General features: G+C 36.3%; 1 protein-coding gene across 1 annotated transcript; it reads right to left on the bottom strand.

Moving 5' to 3' along the window:
• Nucleotides 1-7,449: 7,449 nt before the first annotated feature.
• On the bottom strand, nucleotides 7,450-22,092 carry LOC124373328 (the record flags this gene model as incomplete). Its single annotated transcript, XM_046831707.1, has 3 exons — nucleotides 7,450-8,985; nucleotides 19,817-19,959; nucleotides 21,901-22,092. Coding segments are annotated over 3 exons (649 nt in total), but the record flags the coding sequence as incomplete, so codon positions are not given.
• Nucleotides 22,093-22,607: the final 515 nt, after the last annotated feature.

Genomic DNA, 22,607 nt, shown 5'->3' with positions numbered 1-22,607 from the left:
CTAGAGTTTTGTTACAGATATCTAATGACAGAGTCCACACATAGTGTACCTATGGAGGGAAGGGTTGATTTAATGTGATTGTTGAGTTTAGCTCTAGTTCACATTCCTCTTAGTGCAGCGTCTTAAATACAATTCTGTGATAGCGTCAGATTTCAGACGCTGCACTAAGAAGAAGGTTAACTGAAGCTACATTCAACATACACAGTTATAATTTGTTGTGAGGATACCGGAAAACAATTTCTACTGGCATCAGTCTAAATGTCGATGGACAATGCCGGGCAGCCACCTTCAGTGAAGATGAGGAAACTGGTTGAATACGCAGCCAATCAAGGTCTGTAGTAGTTCTTGGCTGTAATTCCAACTCTCACACAACATCACCTGGGGCAGCAGGGACATCGATAACTTATTGATTGCAATTGTGAGAAATACTCCCACCTTGAAAATCGCACATATAGCTCCGTTATAGTTATTCACACATATCCTCTTCAGGGTAGCTGAATTCTCACCTGATGTGTCCATCTGTACCCAAGAAGAGTAGATTGGGGACTGTATGGGATCACATTAAGGAATAAAATCGGTTTATAATAAGATTCATTCCACACGGAACGCAGACGTATTGTCTGATAACGGCACAGTGCTATAGTCTCCTCCTTTTATGATAGCTTCCCTTATCAGTAACTAAACGCGGGAGTGTGAGCTGGTGGTCTGCTCAAAGGGGAAAAGGGTCATGACCCTCTTCTGGAGAGCCAACGTATGTGGTACTGGGGCTCCTATCACAGGGAGGTGGCCCACTATAGCGGCGAGGAGGCTAAATATCTATCATGGAGAAGATCCTGCAATGAGTACTTAGGACATGTAAGAATCCTCCAGGTTTTACAAACTTCTGGCCAGACGCTCAATCGCGATGCTCGATGGCCAGGAGGTTGACTGTCCTGCTCCTGCAAAGTGGGTGGATAAGGTGCAGATCTCACGTGCAACAAACCCATGTTCATTTTCGAACTCAGGTGATGTATCTTGGGGTAACTCTGGACCAAATACTTCATTGGGACTCTACCTTACTAGATGGTAAGTGAGCTCTGCTAACCTGCAGGCGTCTTGTGGGATTCACCTGGTGGCTGAGGCCTAAGCAGCTGATTTAACTTTTCACCTCTATCGTTAGACCGGCTATGACGTATGGAGCTTTAGTGTGGTGATCCAAAACGGAGAACAGCTGGTAAGTAGTGAATTTGCCAGTCTGCAATGACTTGCATATCTATTCATAAAGGATGCTGTTAGTAGTACTTCCGGAACTGCCGTGGTCTGTCTGTTGGATCTTTTGCAAAGAGGCCTCCAAGTAAAGTTGGTGGCTAGGGAGACTACATATCATCTCCAATGTGAGAAGCTCTGGTGTGCTACAGGTGCTCGAGCTCAGACCAGAACCAATCTTGGTAAGTAGTATTGGTATCCTTGAGGTGCTATCGGGTCACATGAGAATCCTTCTGTAAACCATTTGAGGTTAGAATTCTCTCTAGAGATGATTGGCTCAGTGAAAGGTGTACCTTTCGTCACTTCGATCTGGAATTATATACAGACGAATCCAATACTGAACCGAGACTGGTGCAGTGATTCAGGAAGATAGCTCTGGTGTGTATTCCTATCTTCCCCCACTTTACTTCAGGCGGAAGTCACAGCTGTAATGGAGCACGTCTGTGGGAATCTGAAGAGAGGTTTTAAGAACATGAAAATTGGCTTCTCACATCTAGGCAGTCATTAAGACACTGTCCTCCAGTGAGTTCAGGTCAAAAACCGTCTGGGATTGTTACACACAGGTACCAATCAGGGTAAGCTCACAAGTTTCTCTCTGCAATGGGTCCTAGGACACACACAAATGATAGGTAATTAGACCGCTGATGCATTGCCATCCGGTGCTGGCATCATTGACGAAGTTCATTAGGCCTCAGACGTTCTTTAAGATATCCAGGAGAATTGCATGTCAGGTAGTCAATTCCTGGGCAAACAACGAGCATCATAGATTTGCCACCATGCTGAAATTAAGGTGAGCAAGCTTGTTTTTGCTCTCTACTTTCAGAGAGGTTGACTTAGAAGCATCAAAGTTGGATAAAGATGTTTTGCGATGGATAACAGGACTTGTTCAGGGCACTGTCTTCTGAGAGAGCAACTTCGACAGATGTGCGTCACCCTGTCTTTACGATGAGACGGCTGAGTACTTATCTTTGACTGTGATGAGTTGGTGGGGTGTGTTAACTTTATTTCTAATAACAATGTTACAAAAGTAAAACCTACAGAATCTACAGAATCTTTTCAAAAACACAAAATTAAAAAATAATGTTATAAAAAAGGATAAAAATTAGCTTTCAAAATTTCTAATAACCTCAACCTCATAATACAAAATAGAAGTATTTCGACAAAACAAAATCCAAATTAAAAATTTAACAATAGTGGAGTTTACAAATTAAAATGCAACGATTGTCAAAACCACTACATTGGGCAAACCAGCCGATCCTTCAAAATTTGATTTAATGTACATATAGAAGCATTGAAAATATTAATCTCTGATAATTTCTAAGACCCCTTCAGTGTGCATTCAATTTTGAACACCTGGTATACTCATTTATATGTTTCTGATTCATTTCATTACATTCATACTTTCCTGGTTAATACAAAATATATATACCAAGGAGTAAATACTTATAAGTGCGAGAAAAAATTGTTCTATTTCATATAACACATGATTTGGAAACAACACAAAACTACATCAAAACTTATTTGAGAGGAATAAAATAACAAGCCAGTAAAATGAATTATCACCTTTTAACTAATGAATAAGTAAAAAGGCTACAATGTAATTTTTTTAATAAAATCTCAATCACGTGTAAAAGATACAATGAAACACTAATATAGAAACTACACTATTAGTGAATTAAACATAATATGAATTATGTTTATTGAAATCAAAACACTATAATCATTTTATCAGTACATAAAAAATATGAATACTAATACAGATTATACGTCATTAACATTGATATTCCATAATAATAATGTTAGATTAAAATGAATATATTAATTAAAAGCGATTTTATTTACAAAAGAAGTGCAAGTTTGTTAAAACTAATAGTATAGTATGTATCAATATAAGATTTTTATTAACAGTTTCCCAAAGAATTTCTAGTATTACTTAGTTCTGAGTTATTACAAATATTATAATTGAAAGAAAAAATAGAGTTGTAACAACAAAAGTATAATTTATATTAATTTAATGATGCTTCTGTAATATAAAGAATATAATTGTACAAATAAACCAGAAAATTTGAAACATCTACTTAATAGTTATGCTAATCTTTGAACTCTGCAAATTGTACACGGTTACCATGATAAAGAATTCAATGAAAAAATAAAAAAGCTTACTGTATTATAGTAAATTGAAAATACACAATAATTTTATCATGCAATAAAAGTCTAACACTTCTAGATATAGAATTACTAGATGTGTGTCTTCCTCATTCTCCAGTTCCTTAACACAACTGATCACTGCAACGGGATTTTCAAGTTCAGGAAATGTACAGTTGAGACCTCTATGGGGATGTGTGATATCTTAACTGGAACCTTGTACTTTTGTGTTCGTATTTTTGGCATAATTCTTGCTGGGCTTTCTTTCCTATAGGTCTTCTACTCTAATGAATGCAGTTCAATACATTTATATTTAGGTAGGACTTCAATACCTGCAGGAGTATTATAAGTACAGGAAGAAAGGTCACTTTTCTGTGTGTAGGTTTTCAATTGTGACATTATGTCTCCGCTTTTCAGTCTTCATGCAAATCATGTCAGAGCTATCACTTTCTCCATTTCCTGCCACTGAAAGGCTGATGTCTCCTACCTCCTGCCCTGTCAAGATCTTAGTCACTAGCACTTCTTTAAACAAGTGGTCAGTATTGAGCGTGCAGAATCAGATGTGTTTCAGGAAAGGTAGAATAGTCAGACGCAGATTCTCCGCTGAGATTACTCTCTCAACGGGCTGGGCTGAAACATGGAAATGGCTGTGAGATTTGGTTTAAAAATATTTTTTAATTTAAATTGTTTTATTGACCATTACAGTATTATAAACAGGCAACAAAGGAATGAAAATAAATTTATAACAAATACAAAATATAGTTTTATAATTATAAAAAGTTATATGATAGTTTTATTTAAAAAGGAATTACCTTTCTATAAAACCTTAGACCTTCGTTAAAATTAAACTTGATTTAAAAAGCTCAGTATGAAACTTTCTCTATGCCTATAATTAAAAATGAAAAATACCAATATTGATTATCCATTAATACAGGTTATTAACTCTTCTTATGTAAGTGGTGTTTTCCAAATAGACTAAAACATTTTTTTCCATAACAAGGGTTTGAAGAAAGGAGTAACAAATGATCATTCTAATTATCGTTCATTGTCTATATTGCCAAATTTCTCTAAATATATGAATGTGCGATGAATACAGATTAGTGGGTAATTTGTTGATGAGTAGCATGGAATTATATTGGGAAAATCTGTTATCACTGAAGGAAACAAGTTATATGGTAAATTTTTGGATGCTACAGACCAAGGTACTATCTTGAGTATTATAATGGACCTCAACAAGGAATTTGACATTGTCTGTTATGGTACCCTGTGGTATTAAAACACTGGAAGCTTTAAGGATTGTGGGAGTTTCGCTGAACTGGTTTACATCATACCTTGCAGACACAAAACAATAAGTATAACCCCCCAATATAGACATTGGAGAACCAATCTCTGCCATATTAATAATGAAATCAATTAAAATATGGAGTCCCTCAGGGCTGTATTCTTGTCCCATGTGTTTTCTGTGCTGTATAAAGGGATGCTGAAAATGTACCAAATTTAAACAGTAAAATGCTGATGAGTACTTCCAGGATTCACTTCTGGCTAGTTTTATACTTTCCAGTTGAACCTACACTAAGTACAGAAAAATCGAAGTGTCACGTAAATCTGGGCAATTCTATGGATGTACAACCTACTCTAGGCCCGTGCAAAGAATGGTTTTCCAGATTATTTTACCGGTGCTCGGGCCAAGCCCCGCCACACGTCTGCGAGGTGACGGGGAAGTGGTGGCAGAACATGATCGTGTTGTCAGTGAATTTAATGTTGGCCCAATGAAGTCTTTAGGATATACCTTGTTCTCTTAGGACAAGAAGCTTATAAATTGCACTTAGTCCTGTAAGAACCTTTGCGCTGCTTCCGGAGTGACAGGATATTCAGGATGAGTAAGGTTTGAGAGTAGGGTCCGCCTCCTATCGAGATACATGAGGAAGAATTAGGGCACTACATCTCAAAGTCATGTCTCCCCAGAAGAAGGGGAGGTCAGCTCTGAACCAGCCTCTCCAGTCAAAGTAGGCCGGGGGTGGCACACCCTTGTTGTAAAAAACCTAACCATTATCCAAATTGATTTGAATTTTTATTCTACAAAAAGGATTATTTTAACAGGATTAAAAGTTGTTTATTTAAATTTCAGATTTGTTAAGGAAAAACAGAAAAGAGCTAACAAGATAACTAAAACATTAACATACTTCTACCTCCCATAATCAATTAAATGATGAACATACTTTATAACAATAATAATCAATTCTGAACTACGCTGGTAAACCCCATGTTGGCTTATGTTATAGACTAAATAAAATACTTACTTTGCTGGAGCTTTAAAACAAATTATTGTCACTTATTACAAATGTGATTTTCATACACAGTAGAACCATATGTTAAAACTCATATGTTTACTCACAATAACGGTACCTATGCTACATTACATTTCACATCAAGGACAATATAACTGTTAAAAGTGTGTCCATGTACTCATGAGACTCATGTGGTTATCCAACAAGGAATATAATTGCAGAAAACCGATAAGCTACAAAAGTGATTTAATTATAATTTGATTTATACAATATGTAATAAAAGTTATTTTAGGATCTGACTTAGGTACTCACTACAATGTCAAGTGACTAAACATCCTCTTCAGAAAAATCGTGTATTATAAAAATAATGAAGAGCCCAAGAGATTTTTAAATAGTAGATGTGTAGTTAGTTTGAGTTTCACAGGTCAAAATTATATCAAGCATGGCAACAAGATGGTTCAAAAAAATGTTGTTTAATACAAAAAGCAAACTTTTTGTATCAGAAGATATACCTTGTGAGCCCTTGTACAATGAAGAGAATTATCAGAGGGTGTGAAGGTGAGGGTTTCCAATGAATATTTTAAAATCTGATTTGTTAACAAACAGCAATGTGACAGAAGGGCTGTCAAAACAAAAGATCATTGCTTTAATGAGCTTTCTTGAGACAAGTTGGTTAAATTGGGCAAAGGAGATAAATTTCATGACCCATCAATTGTTTCCTACAAAATCACTTGTATTTTTACTTTTATATCATCAATAACATTATATTGATGTCTACTAAATAAGTTAGGCTTATCAAAATATGCATATTTAATTTATATATGAAGTTGCAAAAAGACAACATTAATACTAGTTCTGATCACTCTCCCTACCCCCAAAGCCTTGCAATCCAGACTCTTAGATCTATAATGCTGGGGCAATCACGTTTTTAGCCATAAGAGTATGCCAAATCCAAACCACATCTTACTCCCATTTAGATATTATCCTGTTACTTTGAAGCGTAGATGAGCAACTATGGCCTATATGTATAAGCATGAATAAATAATACAGTATATACGCTTATACATATGTAAAATAGATAGTAAAGTAGTGACTGTATGTTTACAGAGTGATACAGGAAGAATAGACATGATAAATAAAAAAGAATGGCCTGGCATAAACAATTAACTCGCTAATCGCTGAGCTCGAGATAAATTGTGCTACACTAGTTTTATGCACAACACCCAAGTTACCTTGTTTTTCATTTATCATCTGTTTTGCTCTATAAAGTTGGAAATGAATAGTGTTGATGTCTGAATGGTGCTGCAATCTTGTAGATATTAGTCAAACTACTTGGATGCAATAAGCATTGTCGTTGATCATATCATACACAAGTTTGGGAGGATTTGAATTGTTTCTGCTTGTTCAACAAAATGTTGTTTGATGTTTATTTTTTTATAAATAAGGGAATTATTTAATTATACATTTCTGTTTTCAATCCCTAATTGATACTGAATTACACTTAAGTGATGATATTTCATTGTGAACATGCAACTCGAAACCAACAACTAGCCAGAGACTCAAGGGCACTATCGTTAGTACTATTCCCTGGTCTGTAACTTTACTCTTCCTGCAGATTGCAGAACTCACCTTGATTCAAATTTAGAGAACTCATCAACTCATTAATTAAAATCTCTCGTTCTTGTATTTTGTATTCTCAAATTGTAAACAAATACTGTAAATCTTGAACTCATTATTTACTACGTCTAAGTCAAAAAAATTAAACACTTTGTTGTGCGATTATAAAACACAGAATTTTTATTTAGATATGTATACATTTCGTTATAGGAAATCTAACAATAATAGAAAAATAGCCTATATTATTTCGTTAGTAATACAATAAAAATATAAATTTCTACATGGTCAGCTTGGTTACATTTTTAACTAAAATGACAATTTTAGATTAAAAACATCAGCTTAAAATACATTCTTGATTTACTTAAAACAAGTAACATATAACTCTAGAGATTCAAACTAGTACAGTGCAATGCATTAATACTAATATTCTACTTTAAATAAATCTTACATAAAGAAATGAGTTAATAACATTGTGAAAAGAACTAGTGATAAGTACGTTTAAAATTTACTATTCTAATAACACTACTTTCGTTAACATACAATTCAAACAAAAGAACATAAAATAAATTACAGTATACAGCTTATCTTTGAAATTACATTTGAAAAAATGTATATACATTTTTGTATACCATAAAACACTTAGTTGACACATTACTTACAGGTAAAAAAACCACAAATAATAACTAGGGTTGTCACAATTGATACCTTAAAAATGATCTACAGTTCCAAGGTCAAATTAACATTTTTAGAATAAAAAAAGCAGTAAGCATACTCTATAGTTGGAAGAGTAAAGAGTATGTTTGAGTTTACAATTACATTTTTTTAATTGCAAAATGTTTGCTAACTAATTATTGCCAAGTCGGTGACATACTTACACAATGACAAGGATGTTTGAAGATTATCACAACTAGAAGTTTACTGTAAGTCATGCTCTTTGTAATACAAGTTCTTTATAGGACTAAAACAGTTTGTACAGTTGCCAGGGTGCAAGAACTTTATATCAAAACTTTCAGTGACTTGGTAGCTATCACCATTAGTTGCACTGTACCACAATTGAACTTCATTATTACTAGTAAATTCTATTGCGTACAAGTTGTTGGGTTTCAATATAACATTTTTGTAGTCGTGTTCAAGTGGTATAACAAAGTCTGTGTCATACTCTAGCTGCTCGACGTAATTGATCTCTAGAGGGGGGTGCTCAGGTTCAGGATACGTGCTGTTCACACCTTCATGGGGGATATGTTTTATCTTTACTGTTACCTTGTACTCTTGTGTTCGTTTTTTTTGGTGTCATCTTCAATGATGGAATCTCACAGGTCCTACATTCAACTGCGCACAATTCAATAGAAGAGTTTTTTGTCAGGATATAAATACCGTCACCTGTCAATTTGCAATTTTGAGCAAACAGATAAGCCTTGTTGCGTGAAAGTTTTAATTCTTTTGTCAGAAAGGAGTGAGATTCGTCCCCGTTCTTCAGTCTCCATGCAAATCAGGTCAGAGCTGTCACTCAATTTGATCCCTGCCATTAACAGGCTGATATCTCTCATCTCCTCTGATGTCAAGATTTGTGTCACCTGCACTTCCTTGACAAGATGTTCAGTGCTGAGTGTGCATAGGCGGATGCTTTTTAGGAAAGGAAAAATAGTCAGCCGCAGGTTCTCTGCTGAGATTACCCCTTCCACTGGCTGGGCTGGAACATATAAGAGGGATTCTCAACTTGGCAGCATTAAAGTTAGCACTAAAATAATGGATTACAGGACATTTCCTATAGTTGAAATTTATGTCAATACCGAAATATAATAAATAACTATTTATTAACAATTATAAAAATTAATGAAACTTAAAACTAGTTATGTTAAGTATAATTTCAACTTTCAGTTTACTTCTATATAATAGAACTTTGCTCAGCACCTAACAAATAATCAGTAACAATACATTTATGAAAAATAACTATAATAAAATAACTAAAATGAAAAGTCACTGACAGCAGATACAGAAGAACTATAAAAGGGTTCATTGACTAAAACTAATAAAACTTCAGGTGCGACCCTTCGGACTCTGACTCTAATAAAGTACATTCCAAGAATCCAAAGAGTTTTACTAGACAACCATTATAACCAAACACTAAGAAACTGTCAGACTTAATCTAATTCTTATATTTGACTGACTTATCAGACCTCAAGATTGACCGACAACCAGCCAAAATCTTAAAAACTGATATCTTGGCTAGCTTTTTCACCGTAACAATCGGACCTCTTGACCAACTTTAATCATGTCTAAATACCCATGCGGTGTGTGTGTGGCATAGGTGTAAGGTATAAGGGAATACTTTGCACTGGAGACTGTAAATATTGGTACCACTCAAAATGCCTAAACTGGACTGACAAATATCATAAAAAATTTGACAGAAGAACACATTAAAAGGTGGAAATGCAGTAACTGTGCACTTGATGATACTTCATCAAACGTGAAAGACATACAAACAAAAATACAGAACTTGTCCTTGGAAGAAAACTTCAACCATGAAACATCTTTAACATTAGCTGCTGAAATTGGAACCGCCCTTCTGTCTGAAAACAACACACTTAAACAAAAAATACAAGACATACAATCAAGTAAATCACTGCATGAACTAGAACTAGAAGATACCCTGGAGAACACAAAAAGCATTATTAAAGACCAGCTTGAAGAAAACAATCAGCTAAAAAGTGAAATTACATTCATGACCAAAAAGCTCGAAAATGAGAAGAAAATAAGAGATGATTTCATTCGACAAGCCGAAGATGAGAGAACAAACTTCACAGACCAGCTAAACAATCTTATATTACTCAACACACAACTGAGAGACAGATTTGATCAAATTGATGCTACTCTGAAAAAGAAGGGTTACGAAAATGAATCACTCAAAAAACGAAAATGAAAAACTCGTTATCTCTAATGCTGAACTGAAAAATGAACTAGAAAGAGTAAATGAAGTGGCTAATAAAGCTAAGTGGGAGAACGAAAAAAACCTTAGTAAAACTAAAAGAACAAGAAATTGCTGCTAAAGCATTTTTAAAAGTGTTCATAACCAATACATCTCAATCCCCCTCAAATGCGCAACAAGCAAGAAAAACCCACGCCAAATAACCATTTTGAGGAAAAAAGTGAAAACATCAACTGGGATATACATAACGGACAACCCCGTTCTCAAGAACTACCTCGATCAAGTAACTCACCACCACCAAAAAATAAGGCAATATAAGAGAACCATCCCCAGTTCTATACCACAGATAGTGAAAAGTAAAAAATCTCCACCACTAAATGCTAAAATAAAGGAGAGGGATGAAAGTTATGATGACTTCTTTCTAAACAATATCAACTTTTATAGAGAACACATGAAGCAACATTATAACTTCAGGGAGAACAGAGAGCTTTTACCAGCCAATGAATCCACCTCAGAGCCATCAAATCAACTACAGCAAACTAATTTTTTAGACAACGCCAAGACGATCAAAACAAAAATGAAAACGAAGGAAACTTTGAACTCATCAGAAACCCATTAAATAGAATGCCTTTAACCATCTTTCACCAAAACGCAGGACACCATAGCCAACAAAATTGATAGACTCAATGCTCTTCTTGATACCTTAAAACCCAACCTAGTAATTATCACAGAGCATGGACAAAAAGAAGAAACCCTTGCCAACACTAGACTCATTGGATATAGTCTAAAAGCAGCATACTGCCGAAAGTCACATCGCAAAGGTGTGGAGGAGTGGCCATTTACGCTCATGATTCAATGGATGGGAAGATAGAAACAATTGACAGTGAGGATGTTAGTATCGAAATGACATGTGAGCTAGCGACAGTAAAAGTTAAAACCGGTAAAACATCTCTATTTGTTATGGGAGTCTACAGAACAGATGGCAACCTTGAAGAAGGACTGGAAGCAATCTATGATTCACTTGACAACATATGTGCAGAAAAACATCCTACAATTCTCGTGGGTGATATCAACATTGATTGTCTTGACAAGGGGAATGACTACTATAGACTACGAGATACATTAAATTGCCACAGCATGTATAGAGTAGACCTGCCGCCAACTCGAATAACACCAACATCAATGTCATCAATTGACAGCGTGTGTACAAACATGGAAGAAGAAGAGATCAAAGTGGAAATTATAGATGCAGGAATATCTGACCATACAGGACAGATGTGCAGAATCCAAAGAGACACAGGACCCACTACTCTTCAGTCAACCTCTAAAAGAAGAAACATGAATGACAGAAACCTACATAAACTAAAAGACCTACTCAAGCAGGAAAACTGGGAAGAAGTTTACAACACTGAAAATGCTAATGAAGCCTATATCAAGTTCAACAATACCTTACAACGAGCCCTCAACCACTGTTGCCCTCACATTACTTCTACACGAAGAAAGAAAAAGAACTACACAGTCTTATGCAACCCTGTAGTAACTCAAATAAAACAAGAGTTTCTTAAAGCCCAAAATACCTACCAAACAAACCGGTCAAGAAGAGCACAAAATAAGGGCACTATCTTTGAAAAAAGATTACGACCTGCAGCTCCGGCAATTAAGAAAACAAGCTAATGTAAATAAAATCCAAGAAGCAAACAATAAATCCAAAGCAATCTGGAACGTTATCAACGATGAGAGGAAGAAGAAAGAAGAAACCATTCAATTAAATAAACTCATAATTCAAGACCAGGAGCTTATAAACCCTAAAGAAATATCAGACTACTTGAATGAATTCTTTACCTCCATTGCAGAAAGAACAATAAGGGAAATAGGAACTGTAAACCCTACGCCAGCACTACCTGAATCCAACAGAAACTGTCCAAATTTGGTTCTAACACCGACATCCAGGCAAGAAATGACCAAAACCATCAGGTCAATACAAACAAAAACCTCAAAAGGATATGATGACATCTCATCCAAATTAATAAAGCTGTGTGAAGATGAAATAAGAGACCCATTGATTGACATTACAAACAAATCACTTAGTTCAGGAATGTTCCCTGCAGCATTGAAGATAGCAAAGGTTTATCCAAAATTCAAACAGGGCCTAACAACTGATGCAGCAAACTACCGACCCATTTCACTAATTCCAACTATATCCAAAATAATTGAAAAACTAGTACTTGCCCGACTTCTCGAACACCTTTCCTCTAACCATCTGCTAACACCACATCAGCATGGCTTTATAGCAGGAAGGTCCACAACAACCACCCTTATAAGCCTCGCTGAGTTTTTGTTGGACCAACGAGAGAGCGGAAGCAACGCAGCAGCCATCTTTCTTGATTACAGCAAGGCGTTTGATTGTCTGGATCACAAGCACCTTCTGAACAAACTAACAAGCCTTGGAATACGAGGAACTGCAAAGGCATGGTTCACCAGCTACCTGACTGGAAGGAGTCAAATAGTAGAAAATCAATCACACAGGACATGGAAGAACCAACACGGTGAATTCTGATCCAAAATCAATCACGCGAGGAGTGCCTCAAGGATCAGTGCTGGGACCTGTTCTTTTTATATTATTTACAAATGACTTCCCCGAGTTCATGCAAGGTTACAGTAAAACTCTTATGTATGCCGACGACACTGTCCTTCTTTTGGGTGGTCAAAAACCAGAACAACTAGAAGTGGATAGTTTTGTAGCACTAAATATGGCAATACAATACTGCCACAAACATGAACTTGTTGTTAATGAAAATAAAACAAAACATCTGATATTGGGAAGACATGGCAAAAGCATTGAAACACTTCCGGGCCTAGACGAAACCTCATCCGCAAAGTATCTTGGAATTACTTTTGACAACAAACTCTCTTGGACATCACACATCGACCACCACTTATGCAGTAAAACTTAGCACCGGACTGTTCGTGATACGACGGATGAAAAGTATAAGTGACTTGACAACCTCAAAAACAGCATATTACGCCATTTTTGAGTCTCACTTAAAATATGGGATTGCAGTTTGGGGCGGCACAGCTGCAGGCAACTTGCAGCGTATTCTTGTATTACAAAAAAGAGCCATTAGACTCCTAAAAAACCTACAGCCCAGAGAATCTTGCAGGCAAGCCTTTAAAGACCTCCGGATCCTGACAGTGATAGATTTATATGTTCTGGAAGTAGTACTCTACACTCATATCAGGGCAATAGAAACAGTAAAGACCGGAGCACAAAACTCACTACTACAATACCAGATTTTCACACGACTACCATCTTCCTGCTCACAGACTTTCCTCCACTGAAAAGAAACCAAGCTATATCGGTGCCAAGATATGGAATATACTCCCGGACGAACTCAAGAGAACTGAACATTCACAATTTGGACGACAACTCAAGAACGGGCTGCAGGACCGACCATTCTACTCCTTGACTGAATTTTTTAATTGGAAAAATGATAACTAACACTATTCTAATGTTAATGACTCTGTTACTAATCTTGAAGATTATGTTAATAAAGATATTTTTGACTTTGACTTTGACTTTGACTTAATCTCATATCAATCTGGTTATGTTGCAGGGAGTTGGTAACTCATCCTCTGTCGAGAACACAGGCACATGTGCTCAATCAGGACATGTTTAACTGTTAGTGTAACACAACACAAAGATGTATGCTAGTGGTTAATTAGAAAATCGTGGGAGAAAAGAGTGTCCTCTCTGGAGGACAGAAAATCACCTGTTCTCTATGGCTGATGTGCTTTGTTGAAGATTTCCATACCACAACTGTTTCTTTAATACCTCACAATTTATTTCCTGTTATTTCCATTCACAAATTTTTATCTACTCTCAGTACCTTCTCAACATTGGTTTTTGCAACTAAAATTTTTTGGTATGGTAAAGAATTGTAGTTCCATCGCATCTCTGCAGCTCTATTAGCTATGTCATTACCAGGGATTTTAGCACAATACTAATATAGGCCTACAGGGTGGCACATATGTCAGTTTCCTCAGAAGGCACAGGCCAATCGATTGTACCACAGCAACCAATTCATTCATTAAATTTAATGTGTTATCTATAAAATATCGAACATGGGTACCAAAATATGCTGGGGCACCATCTTGTTGCCAGATGAGCGAATGAAAATTGAACACGGATTGTTTCTGAGTTTGGGAACTACTAATACTTGCAGCAACTGTAAGTAAACTTTCTGAGTTAACATTTCATTGAAGAAAATAAGGACCAATCAGTGCAGTACTCGAAATACCTCCCAATACCATAACACCAGGCACACTGAGTTCTGCCTGGATTATGTACATCTGACTGGTACACGCAGTTATGCCGATAAACTTGTCCATTTAGTTTGAAACATGCCTCATCACACAAAATTGATCGCAAGAAATTTGGATCAGCCTCTGAGATAATTATTTTCTCACAGAACTCCAATCGCCTATCAGAACCATCCTTGTGAAGTGCTTGAAGTAAAAATGGACTGTGTGGCTTACATTTTAATTGCTTTAACATTGTTTGCACACTTCTTTTTGATATTTCTAGTTCAGCAGATGCCTTACAAGTCGATTTACTGGGACTGACTACAAAAGCTTGAGCAACTGTCTGCAGGTTTTCTTCATTGCAAACTGATTGTGGACTACCACACTTCGGGGCATTTAAAACGCTTCCTGTGTTTTCAAATTTCTTATTTAACTTCCGCATATACTGTCGAGTGGGTATCGTGACACCTGGATATTTACCACTAAATTCTTCAATTATTATAGAAGTATTTTTATTATGCTTCCACCACAACTGAAGGATGTAAACTTGCTGTTGGGTTGTAAATATTTTAAAAACACACGCAAACAAATAACAGATACAAAGAGCGTCACTTTACACTAGCCACTAGAACAGACAACAATGAACTTACTTCGTGTTGCTGTCAACTTAACATTGTTACCAACCTATTGAGACAAAATATCCCAATTTATGGGGAAACTGACATATGCACCACCCTGTATGTAGATATGTAAGCTTAAACACCAGGAACAGGCATTTTCTTGGAAAAATTCATCTTCCTTTAGTTTTATAACGCCTTGTGTTACCTTAGATAACCAAGACCGGAGTCTCAGACCACACTGCTCAACTCTGCGAAATAAACCACGCAACATCAGTACCAACCCAAAAGAAGACAATCTGCAGAATACTAAATCAAGAAAACCTAAATCTTCTGAAGGTTCAGCTGGAGCAAGAAGACTGGGAAAATGTACTTAACTCGGACTCAGCGGAAATAGCCTACAACAACTTTTCTATCAACCATTATCGGAACCATGAACATGATATGCCCTAGGAAGACCGTGAGACAAAAGAAAAGGAAGGCACCAATATATATGGATGAGGAAACCAATCGTCTTAAAGCAACATATCTGACATGGCTCCGAACGTACGAGCTCACAGGGTGCATCACAAACAGATAAAAATGAAATGAGCAAGGCCAAAAAAAAAATATGATATCAGGCTAAAATTAAAATAAACGGCAAGCAGCAGCAAATCACATAGCTAACTCCGAAAACAAATCAAAAGCCTTATGGCAGGTTATAAATAGTGAGAGAGGAATCAAATGTTTTAAACTATCCCAACCACGACTTAAACATTGGAGGAGACGTCATCACCAACCCTCTTCAAATAGCTAACCACCTTAATGAATACTTTGCAAATATAGCAGATCACACCCTAAGTCACCAGCCAAGAATAGGAAAACAGACTGCAAGCCAACCCCAAACCACAAACCACGATTTAACCCAGCTGCCTCTCACTAATGAACATGAAGTCGAGGCCATAATAAAGAGTCTTAAAACCTAAAACCTCAGCAGGGATTGATGAAATTTCAGTAAGAATGCTAAAACACTGCAGTAAACCACTGATACAACCTATAGTTAAAATAATAAACCTATCCCTTGCTCATGGCCATTTTCCATCAGCCCTTAAACAAAGTAAAGTATAACCCAAAGCTCAAAGGTGGAAGCCACACAGAAGCCACTAACTACAGGCCCATTTCTCTGATCCCAACATGCTCTAAGGTGATCGAGAAAGTAGTTCTGAAAAGACTAATGGACCACTGTGAGCTACACCACCTCTTAACAGACAATCAACACGGCTTTATTAAAGGAAGGTCCACACAACATCGGCCATTATTAAACTTGCGGAATTTATCATCGACAACCTAGAAGAGAAAAACATAGTCACAAGTATCATGCTGGACTTCAGCAAGGCATTTGACTGCCTGGGGCACGAGCTGATCCTCTACAAACTCGAACAACTTGGAATTAAAGGACATGCTAAAGAGTGGTTCAAGAGCTACCTGGAGGGGAGAAGCCAGACAGTTGAGATTCAATGCAGACACAAAAATCTCTCACAAACACTGAGATCAAACCCCCTGCCTGTTAAGAGAGGCGTGCCTCAGGGCTCAGTGCTCGGACCAGTCCTATTCATCCTCATGACTAATGACATGCCGCAGTACTTAGGCACACACTGTGCGCCACTGATGTACGCCGACGACACAACACTTTTAATGTCTGAGTCAACACCTAACAATATGGCAGTCAACTCCTATACTGCGCTAAACTTAGCATACCAATACTGCCACGAAAACGATCTGGTTGTCAACACTGAAAAGACCAAACAACTGGCTTTTGGAAGGAGACGAGAGGACGTTCCCGCACTGCCTGATGTATCAATGGAAAGCCAAACCAAATTCCTCGGGATGACCATTGATAACAACCTATCATGGAACAATCACGTTGACACACTCTCAAAAAAACTGAACACATGTTTATACATCTTAAAAAGAGTAAAAAGTGCCAGTGATGACGCAACTACAAGGATCACCTACTATGCTCTGATCGAGTCACACCTGAGATACGGTCTCGTGGTCTGGGGAGGCACAACAGCAGGAAACGTAAAAAGAATCCTACTGTTACAGAAAAGAGCAGTCAGAATTATGTCAGGTCTCGGTCCAAGGGAAAGCTGCAGAGACGCCTTCATTCATGAAGGTGTCTTAACGATTCATTAGCCTTTACATTAGAGAGGTCATAATGCATGCTGTCAAAGAGGAGTTACAACGAGGCCACAACCTTCATAACTATAACACGCGCCAAGCTTTAAACTTCCACCTGCCACAACACCGCACTGCTCTGTTTACGAGGAAACCATCCTACATTGGCAGGAGACTATTCAACCACCTTCCGGAGGACATAAAAATGCTACAAGGAAATACATTGAAGACCAAACTAACCAGATGGCTGGCCGGCCGACCATTCTACTCCATGGATGAGTTCATGAACTGGAAAGGAGAAGAACAGGATGGCAGATAAAGAACCAACTTTGTAAAACTTGACGCCATTGCAATTCTTGATGTTTTGTTAATAAAGAGTTTGTCTATTGTCTATTGTCTATTGTCTAATACAGGCATGACTCAGGCTCACACGTAATTGCAGAAACTCCAACATCTCACTGCATACTACATAATGGAAAATTGGAATAAAAGATTAGCAATTAAAATGTTTTACTTTTATGAAGAGCGTTCATTCAATAAACAGATATTGCATTTTCTGTCTAATTTTTTGTACGTGTGTTGATTTAATTAAACATTACCTACTTTTTTTTAACTTTGTGTTTGTTTATTATTAGCCTATTTTATATTATTTTCATTGGAATTAACCTCTCTTAGTTTTGGTTAAAAAGTTTTGCGCGTTTATTACCCATTTACTAAAGTTAATGTACTTGAAATCTAAACAAAGCATGTTTTTCAAGACTTAATTTAGCATATTTTGTCTGATATTTTAGAAATGGGTGGTCTTTACAGGTCTGGGACATATTTTATTCAATTTTTCAATTCATTTTACAAAAATTTCAATTAATTTAACAACTATCTTTGTGCCATAAAAACATCAGTTTCGCTTTTATTTCCGTCCTTTCCTAGAAAATTGGGTGATATCTTTCACAAGCTGTAGCTCGCTAACTAAGCGTTTCCGAACGAACGTTGTTCATTATTTTGATGAGAGGAAACCACCTGAGAAGTTTGTCGGGTTACTCGTGAAACAATTTGTATAGAGATTAATACAACTTTAAAACTCCAAAATTTTTGAAATAATCCAAGCATGTATAAGAAAATTACACAAGTATTGTGTACAAACACATTATTATTCTGTAAATGCATTTTTGCAACTGTCAAATTAACTCTGATTTTGAGGTAATTTAATTTAATTAATTGGAATATTACCCTACTTTTATCATTATTGATTTATACTCTTATTTTTCTTTAAATTATGTAAGCTAAAATTACATTGAATGGTTAATTAATTATTATTGCTAGTTATCACTAGAAAGTAATCTTAAGTATTATTAAAATGACAGTTATTAATGTAATTTTCTTTATTAAAAGAGAAATAAAATTTAATTGATTAATTTATGCACATAAATACGAAACAGCTAATGTGAAAATATGCAAAAAGGCAGTAATGCTCTGCCACCTTGAGCTGTAAGATCAATTTTTACAAAGTAGATCTATGATGTACCAAGTTTACATCCATCATCTGAGGGTGAAGATTTATTAAACAATCAAATACAATAATTTAGATGAAACATGCCACTGATCAGGACCTAGGAGATAAGCAAGCGTTTAGCTGAATACCAACTGGGCAATGTGATCACTGTGGTGGAGGAGTGCATATGATGGGCATGGACCAAACAGATTTATTAAATCAGTCATATGTTATCTACCTTACATAAACAAATGTGATAATCATCAGGAGGTCTAAAATTAATTATAAAGAAAAAGATTTTGTCTAAATTAAAATACAACTATACAAAAAAATTATTAACCCCTTCATACATTACGATAACTTCAATTCTAAATTTGTTTAAAACATTACAACATTTTCATAATAGTTATGTTAAATGAATAACAATAACTAATAAGCAAAATCATACCAACAATAATTAGCTGGATTTATCACATTGACACACATTTAAAAATTACGATATTTCAACTAAAAATCATTTAATTACTTTTGAAATTAAAAAAATGAATGAACAAATAACTATAATTACAAATTCATTTTAGATGCAGGCTTTCTTTCCCTAAATCTATAACCTTGACAATTTTGAGATCTGCAGTGTAAGTCTTATTCACTGGATTTTTGGGATGTGTCGTGAAGAAGTGTCAGTCAGATATTGCTAAAAAAACAGGGGTATGTGTGTGCATGTGAGGGGTTTTTTTAAACATTAATATCCTTCTGTTCCCTGCATCAAAAGCACATTATGTATGTATATATGTCCATATCTGGCAAAAGAGTTACATTGTGATTGGCCAAGCAATCTACAATGTTTGCTTGTATCAGGATATACAGTAATTTACCTTGATGTGTAGCCCGGTTGAGAGCAGCCGTCCAAACATCAATCTCTGGCACACTCAAGCTCTCCTGTTGTACAATATGCAGAAATACTTCCGGGCTGACTGCAGTGAACTGGGTGTGAGAATAGTTCTGTTGTATCAGGATATACAGTATTTACCTTGATGTGTAGCCCAGTTGAGAGCAGCCCTCCATACATCAATCTCTGGCACACTCAAGCTCTCCTGTTGTACAATATGTAGCAGTACTTCCGGACTGACTTTCGGGAATTCAGTGTGGGAGAACACTTGTTCGGTGCGGTTACTGAATTATCTGAAATGATAGATTCATAAAATTATTTGGGTAATGTGTAAAATAAATGTACTGTGTAATAAAAATGTTGTATTCTTCTCATTTAAATATACCATATTCAATTAAATATTATTTTTGACAATATGAATACAACTATACGAGGTGTGTTCAAAAAGTATTGCGAATTTTGAATTTTCGCGGGTTACGTATATATTCGAATTTCGATTATTTTGTGGCGTTATGTTGGTACGTCTCTCTCACTTATATTGACAATTTCGGCCATTTTGAATGTTCAGTTAATTGTTGACAGCTGCTTTGCTTGCACTTGTTTTGGTTCGTCTTCGATTTTTACCTATTCAAAAAAATGGAACAAAGAACCCGTATCAAATTTTGTGTGAAACACGAAATTAAGTGCACGGAGGATGCATTCCGAATGTTGACTGTGGCATACGGAGAAGCTACTTTGGACAAAAGCAACGTTTATCGGTGGTACAAAATGTTTTCTGAGGGCCAAGAAGATGTGAACGACGAAGAGCGTGCCGGACGCCCGAGCACTTCAACAACAGACAAAAAAATTGATGAAGTGAAGAAAATGGTATTGGCCAATCGTCGAATCACCGTTAGAGAAATTGCCAAGGACCTACGCATATCGATTGGCTTGTGTGCCATTCGATTTTAATCGATAATTTGGGCATGAGACAGGTCGTCGCAAAATTCGTACCAAAATTGCTCAAAAATCAATTTTGATCAAAAACAGCATCGCATGAACATTGCTAATGAGATGTTGGAATCTGTCCGCGACGACCCGAATTTGCTCCAGAGGGTCATAACTGGTGACGAATCGTGGGTTTATGGTTATGACGTGGAAACCAAAGCTCAATCATCTCAATGGAAGCTGCCGCACTAACCAAGACCGAAAAAAGCACACCAAGTTCAGTCGAATGTAAAAGTTTTGCTTACAGTTTTCTTCGATTGCAGGGGCGTGGTGCATCATAAGTTCTTGCCACAAGGTAGGAACGGTGAATAAGGAATATTACGGCGTCGAAGGAGGAGCTGAACAAGATACAAAAAATTTATTTTTTGAAGTGCTTCGAAGATTCGAAAAAAACGTTGGCACAAGTGTAAATATCCCAGGGGGATTACTTTGAAGGGGACAAAATAGATATTAACGAATAAATCAATAATTTTTGAAAATACACAAAATTTGCAATACTTTTTGAACACACCTCGTATATTCTTGGAAAAAAAAAAATCACTTCATGTTAATGAATACAAATATTCAATTTATATAATTGAATGAAATATAGAATTCTCATTATCATTCTTCATTTTCATTTTAATCTTTTATTCCACTAAAAGTAACAAACGCTTTATATACTTATACATATACTCAATAGAAATATCTTTCCCTCAAAGGCTATCCATATGTATGCGGGGAGTGACTCCATCAGCACCAATATAAAATAAATATGTAAATAATAGAAAACAAAGAGGTATGTTTCTTAAAGAAAAAAACAAGACAAAAAACTGAAAATCGGAATAAGAAAAGACAAACCTAAGTTACATTAAATTAGATTTTAAATGTCATTCAGCAGCAGATCTGGAGCCACAGACATGTTCGAGTACAGCCAGACTTGTAATCATATGTTACTATCTACTGTTAACACTGTTGAGAAACAAACTTTAAAATAGAGAGAGGGTGCTTTGGCCTGGAAGTTAACGCGTACATTACGGTGTGATTTATTTTTGTGAAAAAATAATGAACTACTAAATAAAACAATTTGGATTTTTCTATTATTAAATGTAAATGAAGTAAAAATCTAATCTATGTGTACAGAGACAAAATTAAACTTTTCGGCTTCCACCCAAACCATTTAGAGCAGCTATTCGTCTAACCTACGACGAATAGGTTATAATAATAATATGATACATACCTCATTGACAGTTTCCCACAATTTAGGTGCATTCTCACAGACAAGTGCATTTTGCAGGACAACAAATACATTGTCTACAGTAACTTGGGGCGTGATCACATCGTCCAATCTAGACTTCAGATCTTCCACATCGTACTTCTCTGCAGCACAGAGCAGGGAAACAGCGGCCTCCAACTGGAGTGATGATGTGTTGTCGTGGCCATACAGGAACCTGGACATATGGTATTTTAGGTGTTGATTACAGTAACAAGTGTAATACAGTAACTGATTACAGTTAACTCTAAGTGTAACAGTGAAACCACTGTTACACACAAACTGTTACACATACTGGGTACAGTGAAAACCAATATGTCACTTAAATCTGGTCAACCCAACAGATGTCAAGGAGCAGCACATCACTAACTGAAAATATCAAGACAATGGCGTAAAAAGGGCTGGTCGATATATGTAGTTGACTGTAGGAATGGTAAGGGCTCCCCTTAACGTTAAAGGAATTTAAAGCTTAAACATTAGGGAATACAGTATCCCCTGCTTAATTTGACTAGATGAGACTGGAACAGAGCTAGCCAAACCCTTCTTCCCAAGTTGACATGGCTGAGACAGTGTCCACCATTCTTCTTCATGGGATCTTGAAAGGAGACGGCTCCTACCTTGAACCCTACCCATCCTGAATATCCTGTTACTCGAGAAGCAGCAGAAAAGGACTAAGTGTAATGAAGGATGCCC

The sequence above is a fragment of the Homalodisca vitripennis genome, unplaced genomic scaffold, assembly GCF_021130785.1.
Source record: "Homalodisca vitripennis isolate AUS2020 unplaced genomic scaffold, UT_GWSS_2.1 ScUCBcl_5332;HRSCAF=12011, whole genome shotgun sequence".
Classification (NCBI taxonomy): domain Eukaryota; kingdom Metazoa; phylum Arthropoda; class Insecta; order Hemiptera; family Cicadellidae; genus Homalodisca; species Homalodisca vitripennis.
The sequence above is the reverse complement of the archived record's forward strand: the minus strand, read 5'-3'. Positions and strand labels throughout refer to the sequence as shown.